This window comes from Leucopleurus acutus, assembly GCF_964270905.1.
Source record: "Leucopleurus acutus genome assembly, chromosome: 16".
In the NCBI taxonomy this organism is placed as follows: Eukaryota; Metazoa; Chordata; class Mammalia; order Artiodactyla; family Delphinidae; genus Leucopleurus; species Leucopleurus acutus.
The window spans coordinates 87,766,667-87,774,704 of NC_139158.1; the positions used below are offsets into that span (position 1 = coordinate 87,766,667).

At 60.4% G+C, this 8,038-nt stretch overlaps 1 protein-coding gene across 1 annotated transcript in view; it reads left to right on the forward strand.

Annotated features, from left to right (window-relative positions):
• The window catches only part of MYT1 (myelin transcription factor 1), a gene marked incomplete at its 3' end in the record, with an annotated part of 42,519 nt that extends 34,944 nt beyond the window's left edge, over positions 1–7,575 (forward strand). Inside the window, exons 18-22 of the mRNA XM_082857171.1 lie at positions 3,044–3,265; positions 3,843–3,934; positions 4,498–4,601; positions 6,971–7,114; positions 7,435–7,575. Coding sequence (XP_082713297.1) covers positions 3,044–3,265; positions 3,843–3,934; positions 4,498–4,601; positions 6,971–7,114; positions 7,435–7,575 — 703 coding nt within the window. The remainder of the gene's footprint in view (positions 1–3,043; positions 3,266–3,842; positions 3,935–4,497; positions 4,602–6,970; positions 7,115–7,434) is intronic.
• Between the last annotated feature and the right edge of the window lie 463 nt (positions 7,576–8,038).

Here is an 8,038-nt window from a genome sequence, read left to right on the forward strand (position 1 = left end):
GGCCGGGAGAGGCAGAGTGCCCTGCTGCCCACGCACCTGGGCACCTGGGCGTGGACCTCAGGGCCTGGCAACCCCAGGCACTCACGGGCATTGCGGTCTGCACGGCTCCTGGCCTGGTGGGAAAGGTCAGGTGCAAAGAGTCGAGGAGGAGAGGGTGGTTAGAAAGACAGCAAGTCTCTGAACCATGTGTGTGCGCTCCCACACCTCTGAAGGCAGCTGACGCGCAGTGAGGGAGCCTGGGAGGGTCACCTTGAACTGGGACCTCAACAGTCCTGTGGGGAGGAGAGAGGACATCCTGGGCCTTAAGTGATCGGAGTGCCTGAAACCCTCTACGGACCTTCTCACTGGGGGTGCCTGACATGTCATGAACCCTGACCCAGACCCCGACTCGCCTGGTGGGGGCTGGTATCGCTGAAAACTGATCCTTCCGGGAGGGACCGCCCGAGCTCCCCACTGGCAGGTGGGGGCAAGGCTGTGCCACAGGTGCAAACAGGGTGACCCAGCACCCAACTTGCCCAGGACTTTCTGAGCTGACGCCAGGTAGAGCAGGCAGCGGGTGCCCCCAGGCGGGTGAGGGCTGGAAGGGAAGGGCTCTGGCTGCCTGGTGGCTTGGCTGGGGCAGGGCGCGCAGTTGCACGGGAAGCAGGTCTGCCCTGACTGTCAGGAACAGCTAGACGCTCACCTCTGTAGAGGGGATCAACCTGGCCCGAGGTTCCGTTGCTCCTCCCGGGAGCTCACCCCAGCTGCTTGGCCACCCAAACATCTGCTTGGCCACAGAGGAGGGGCCTAATTGACCAGCATTATGCCCTTCAAAGGGGACAGGCCCACCGGCTGTTTGCTGTAATAAGGCAGTGGCTTGTTTATTTAATTTATACAGTAAAACTGTAATGAATGCTAAATCAAAAATGCAAAATACATGGTTGTTGGTATTGTGAATGCTGCCTACTAAATGAGAGGGTGGAGAAAGAATATTTTTTCTTCCGAGAACCTAGGCATTTGCCTGTGATCGTACAGACGCATCGCTGTTACGGGTTTAGCAAGGATCCTGCTGGTAGGGATGATAAATGAATTGTGCTGCATTTGCAAGCGATTAGAGTCAAGATCAGCGTTTTTCAGGTTAACGGGGAAAAGTGGTTTTCCTTTCCCTGATGTGCTGTCAACTTTGCTTTAAAAACAAACAGCAAGATTCTGCAGCCAAGTGGAGAATGTGACTTGTAGAAACAGTTCACCATTTACAGGATGGATGGAGTTTCTAAGGGCTCCATGGCAAGGAGAGGGGGCCGCCCACTTAGCACCTCCGTTTTATAGGATCTCTTCCCTAGCCATAGACTAACCGTATTTGTAAGTGACGAGCATCTTAGACAAGGGCAGGTGGCCGCAGAAACCTCAGTCGGTGCGCCAGGCCCTGCTGCGTGGCGTGACTTGGTCGGCCGGCACTGGCGTGGCTGCGGAGGGACCCGTAGAGGAAGAGCGCCCTCCTGGGCGCCTCGTGTCTGCAGCGTTTGAGTCGGTCAGCACGTTGCAGTAAATCCCTTTGGCCACGACTGAATAACTCACCTAGACAGTCTGTGGAGGCGGTGGGGGGGATGACTTGGGAGACTGGGATTGACACATACGCGCTAATATGTGTAAAACAGATAACTAACGAGGACCTGCTCTATAGCACAGGGAGCTCCGCTTCGCTCGCTGTACAGTGGAAACTTAACACAACATTGTAAAACAGCTGTACCCCAATAAAAAAAGAAGAAGGAAAGTCTGTGGAGGTTCCAGCGTGGCGGGTCGGGAGCTGCACATCCATTGCCCGTGGCGAGGCCTCGGCTGCCCCCGGCCGCCCTGGCACCTGACCAAAGAGATGTGCCTCTGACCGGGGGTCCCCTGGGTGTGCCACACGTCTTAACATGAGGTCACCTGACAGCTCTGAAGATTTGGACCCGGGGTGTGGAGGAAAGACTCGCAGAGTCACCGTTGACATATCTGAGCCACTCACCACGAGGGCAGTTGCTGGGAAACCCCAGCAGCCCCTCCTGAGAAGACAAGGGTTTCGCAAGGAGAGCGGGAGAGAAGCGCTTAGATTCAGCTGGTGACTCTCACTTGGCCTCTTGATCTTGTAACGTCAGGTACCTCAGGTACCTCAGACGGCCGGGCCCAGTGCCCAGTGGTCCCCCTGGGACCCCACAGTTGGGAGGTGTCCAGGCTTGGCGGTGGACATAGAAGGGAACCTCCCCAAGTCCCCTGCAGGGGCCCCTGGCAGTGACTCCGCTCTGGATCGGCGGCGAAGGTGACCTTGGGCCAGCTTGGTGGACAGCCCACGTTAGGGCCCACGTGGCTGGGATGAGTGAGAAAGGGGTGAGAGCTGAGAAGGGGACGTATGAGGATGGGCCCGGCTGAGGAGGGCGCCTGTGAGATGAGTCCGAGTGTGCGGGCCACGAGGCAGCACGCTGTCCCCCAGCCCTGCCACCTCCCGGGGGCTTCCTGCCTGTGGCGTGTCTGTACCCCAGCGAGCTCTCTGTGAACTGGGTCCTCTGTGCTTGCTGGGTCTGTGGCCTGTAGAAAGCGGTGACGAGCGGCCAGTGCTCAGGGCAAGCTCCCAGCAAGTGGCCTCCGGGCTGATGCAGAAATGATGCCGGACCTGAGGCCACCAAGAGCCAGCCCCAGGCCCCAGGGGTCACTGCTGCTGGGGGTCGGGGCAAGAAGGTGGCTGCTGACCCCCCAGCTGTGCAGGGGATGTGAGGCCAAGGCTAGCGGGGGGAGCGCGAGCCCTGTGCTGGGGGTGGAGCACGAGCCCTGTGCTGAGGATGTGAGGCCAAGGCTAGCGGGGGGAGCACGAGCCCTGTGCTGCGGGGGGAGCGCGAGCCCTGTGCTGGGGAGGGGAGCGCGAGCCCTGTGCTGGGGAGGCCCCGGGCCTCCTGTGCTTCCTGTGCTTCTCTTGCTCCAAGGCCTGGAGTTCGTCCAGGAGACCCTGGCGTGTCTTAGGGTCTGGCCTGGGGGGGGGGGTCTCTGGGCTCTGGCACCTGGGGCTCACCTCTGACCTTTTTGTGCCCAGGTGCCCAGTTCCAGGCTGCGTGGGGCTTGGTCACATCAGCGGCAAATACGCCTCTCACAGAAGTGCGTCGGGCTGCCCTCTGGCCGCCCGAAGGCAGAAAGAGGGCTCCCTCAATGGCTCGTCCTCCTCCTGGAAGCCCCTGAAGAACGAGGGGCCCACCTGCCCCACCCCGGGCTGCGACGGCTCCGGCCATGCCAACGGCAGCTTCCTCACCCACAGGAGGTGACTATCCCAGCCTCCCTGCCCCTGCGTCACCCAGGAGGGCCCCAGCTGCGGGGCTGTGGGCAAGGCTCCCAGGGAGGGCCAGACCAGGGCTCCGGCGTAAATGGTAGTTTCTTGAGGAAACAGCAAGACCCGAGCTGCTAGCCCATTCATTCCACAAGCCATTACTGGAAGTCCATCAAGCATCAGTCTCTGGAGAACAAGAGGACACCAGCCCCCCTGCAAACCAGCACATAAGTTAAATACCTAGTTTGGTGAAGGATGGTAGGTACACACTGCGGGGAGATAGCAGCAGGAAGCGGCTAGGAGGTCCTTTCTGAAAAGGTGGTGTGGTGCTTGCCCTGAGCCGTCGAGGGACAAGACTTCAGGGCAGTGGCTTGAGCTGGGAATGGCCTGGGCTGCTGAGGACTGAGGGAGCCTGGGGGCTGGCGTCGGGAGCGAGGGGCACCGGGGATGAGCGATGACATTCCAGACAGGATCCCACCAGGCCGCCAGCTCTCACTGTGACATGTGACCTCAGACTGGCCCGTGGTGCGTGAGCTTGTCCTGGCTTTTCACGTGTGACCTTTGCTTCCAGCTTGTCCGGCTGTCCCAGAGCGACCTTCGCTGGAAAGAAGGGAAAAGTCTCAGGGGATGAGGTTCTCGGCACGAAATTCAAGACGAGTGATGGTAAGGCTGCCCTCCTGCAGCCCCTGCACGTGGTCTTTGCGGCCAGAGTGGGCGGGTGGCACTGGCGAGAAGTGGGTCGGGAAGCAAAGCCGCCCTGGAGCGAGTCGCGGTGGGGACAGAGCTCTTGAGCTGAGCCGCTGGCCCTCCTGACCTGGGCTCAGAGCCCCTGGCTGCCCTGTGCCCTCGCGTGGTCATTACGGCTCTAACCTGGGGGCTGGTGAGCCCTGCTGGCCGCGCTGGAAGCCATAGTGTGGGCCTGTGAACTCACTCAGGCTCAATGAAGAGGGAAGCTGAGGAAATCAGCGCCATTGGAAAAACTTCCATTTTTATCTCAGCAATTAACACTTGCCCCAGAGGCGTCTATTTTCCCACCAAGACCCAGGGCCAGGAGGCAAACAGCTGACACACGTCTGCTAGTCCTGAAGGCCACCTTTCCCAGCCTGAGATGTGGGCCATGAGCCAGGGCTTCTGCTTGGGAAGGGGGTCCCTGGGTCCATCTAGACATCAGGCCTCGGCTGACCCCCACTTGCGAGAGCCGCGACTGAGGTTTCTCTCTGGGGCAGTGCTGGACAGCGACGAGGAGATCAAGCAGCTGAACCAGGAGATTCGCGACCTGAACGAGTCCAACTCCGAGATGGAGGCCGCCATGGTGCAGCTGCAGTCCCAGGTGGGTGGTGCTGCCTGCCTGCCCCCGCCCCGCCCTCCAACCCAAGGATGTCCTTCCCGTCCTCGGCCTCCTCTTCTGGGGAGGGTGCGGGGAGCCCAGCGCCTTGTCCTGCTTCTGCTCAGCGCGTGCTCTGCTCGGCGGGTCAGGAGTCCCGAGGTGCTGGTGGCTGTTGGTCCCGTTGGTTAGTAGGAGCAGAACCCCAGTGTGGGTCCTCAGAGCCCGGCTGGTGCTGGGTTCCAGCCCAGCGCTGCCACAAACCACCTCTGTGACCTTGTGAGGCTCTCATCTGATCCGTACCTGGATGTCCTCCCAGGTAGCGTGGAGATAATAAGAGAACCTACTGCGTTCATTTGTTGTAAGGTGAATGCATTTCTACGAGGAAAGCGGTGAGCACGGTGTCCGACCCAGAAAGAACTGCTGTGCTGAGGGACAGGGTTACACGTTACTTTAGGTGTCTGCATCCTACCTCTCTGATTTCCCCAAATCGAACATTTGCAACCAGAAAAAAACAAGAACAAAACCCTACAAAGAACGGTGATGGTCTGTTTTGAAAAGAAGACCATGCCCTTCCCTTGCTGAGTGGGGGCCGGAGCAGAGCTAGGGGCACAGAAGGGGAGGCCGCGCACAGCCACGTCCCCAAGGACAAGGAGGTGACCTGGCCTGCGGAGCTGGAGGGCAGAGGGGGTGGATGGGAGCTGTGAGATGCTGGAGTCCACGTGACTCGTGCCGCCCCTCCTTCCCCTGGCAGACGGGCCTCTACGCTGACCTCCCGTTACCCAGGAACTGGTGTAAAAAGAGCATCAGCCCATGAGGATCTGGAGGGAGTTTTGTCCTGCTGTGCAGCGTCTTCTCCACGTTCACAGGCAGTGGAAGCAGAGAAGGGGCTGTCTCTGGGGACCGAGACACCCCACTGGGTGGCTGTCCCCCCCATACCTCCCTGCTCCTTTCCTTCTCAAAGTCCAAGGGATCTCCCAGTGTCAACACCCTTGGGAAGCACCTCTGATTTCTCTTTACTTGCCAATGCCCACCTATTTATAGACAGATTATTCACTATCGTCCTTTTGGAAGGACTTGGATCACCTTTCCCATCCAGGGAGTTTTGAGTTGTGTGCTCCGCAGGAGGGCTCAGGCAGAGAAAGCAGGCTCCGGACCTCTCCTCAAAACGTTTTTAAAGCCAAAGGCTTGTCACTAGGCGGTGAGAGAGTGATGCTTCCCAGCCGCAGGTCACAGAGCCGTAGCCTCCTGAACGGCGGCTCGCCATCCTGCCCCTGAGGGATGGCTTGGTGTGTCACACACACTGCATGAGGTTGCCTCTGCCTGAGGCTCCTTTGAGATGCAGCGAGGCTGGGGGCTGCCCTCCCAAGCATGTCTCCTCTGGGCCAGGCCCCGGGGTTGGCTTCTCTCCCACCTTCCCCATGGGGTGGTGACCCTCTGCACAGGGTTCTGCTCGCCCTGAGACTCATGTGTGCCTGTGGCACCTAGAGCAGGCGAGACGCCCATGGCCATGAGCCCTGTCATCACCGTCCTCTGCTGCTCCATGTGGAACCCATAGAGCCCCTGGGAGAACTTCCAGGCTCCCTCCTAGTGCCCTGCTGGGTCCAGAGAAGGAGAAGTGTTTGTGCCAGAAATCCCAGGATGCTCTCTGGTGTGCTGGTTCCGCCGTGAGAAGGAGAAGTGTTTGTGCCAGAAATCCCAGGATGCTCTCTGGCGTGCTGGTTCTGCCGTGAGTTGCAGAGAGCTGCAGCGGCCTGCTTTGCTTGCCTTCACAGCTTTACTTTTTTTTTTTTTTTTTGCTGTACGCGGGTCCCACTGTTGTGGCCTCTCCCGCCGTGGAGCACAGGCTCCGGACGCGCAGGCTCAGCGGCCATGGCTCACGGGCCCAGCCGCTCCGTGGCATGCGGGATCCTCCCGGACCGGGGTACAAACCCGCGTCCACCAGCATCGGCAGGTGGACTCTCAACCACTGCGCCACCAGGGAAGCCCACCTTCACAGCTCTAATAAGGCACTTGGTTGGTCTTTCTGGTGGGGGAAACCCAAAGGCAGGTGGACGTCCCACAGGGTGTGTACAGTGTCCCTACCAGAGAGGAAGAACAGGAAGCTAGTAGCAGCTGGGACTTGAGCCCAGGTGCCTCAGTCTGTGCTCCTCTCCACCCCGTGGGGCACATAAAGCCGTGGCACCCCCGCCCTGGCCCAGTCACTGCATCCCCTCCTCCACCCAGGGACCAGGGTGCTGCCAGCCCTCACTTGCGGCAGGGCCTCTGCCTCCTCACCCTCTCGCAGAGGGACGTGAGGCGTGGCCCAGCGGGCACGCCCCGTGCGCTCGCAGGGGGATGCGTCGGAAGGCAGCTCCCGTCTCTGTCTGGCGCAGATCTCGTCCATGGAGAGGAGCCTGAAGAGCATCGAGGAGGAGAACAGGCTCATCGAGGAGCAGAACGAAGCCCTGTTCCTGGAGCTGTCCGGCCTGAGCCAAGCCCTCATCCAAAGTCTTGCCAACATCCGCCTTCCGCACATGGTAGGTAGCAGCGGCCCCGTGGCAGCCACGTCCTCGGGCTCTCGGGAGGGCGGGCGCCCCTCTGCCTCTGGGGTCTCGCTGGAAGGGCCCTGAGCTGGGGGTTCTGCCTGGGCAGACAGCTGGCCATGGTGGCTGTAGCACCCTGAGCAGCCTGGGCCGTGGTTGTCTCAGTCCGAGTGCCGCCCGTGGTGGGTCCGTGGGCTTGTCTCTGGTGGCGTGGGCGTGTGGGTCCGAGATTTCCCACATCGATTTCCCTTGCTTCTGGAAACCCTGGGGCCCCCTGCACAGATGGGCCTCGCTAACCTGGTTCTGTTCTCTAGGAGCCAATATGCGAACAGAATTTTGATGCCTATGTAAGCACCCTCACCGACATGTACTCCAACCAGGAGTGCTACCAGAACCCCGAGAACAAGGACCTCCTCGAGAGCATCAAGCAGGCCGTGAGGGGCATCCAGGTCTAGTCCTCCTCGTGTGAGGAGCCCTCGTGCTGATCCGGGGCACCGGGGGTACCCCGACTTGCCTCCATCTTTTACCTCCCTTGCCCTGCCCTCCCAGTGGAGATTCCCAACTCACAGTGACTTCTAGTTGGCAGCCCAGGGCGGCCTCGGGGGGTTTACCCAGAGGGGTGCCTGGAAATGCGTGTCTCCCTCGATGCGATGCGCTCGCCGGGCCGGAGGCCTTGACCTCTCCACGCGAGTGCGGGGCGTGAAGTATTACAAAGTGATTTATTTTTGCTTCTGAAAGCTCGAAGTCTCCAGGGGAAACTCAAGGACCAGGTTCTCAGGGAAGTTTTGGAGCTGCAACCACAGTACTCCTTTGTCTGTCAAGGCCGAGAGGGCAGCCCGGCCGGGCGGTGGTGCGTGTGATGAGTCAGCTGGAGCGGCCAGTGCGCCTGCGCGGTGAGGCCGCGTGGCAAGTGTGTTT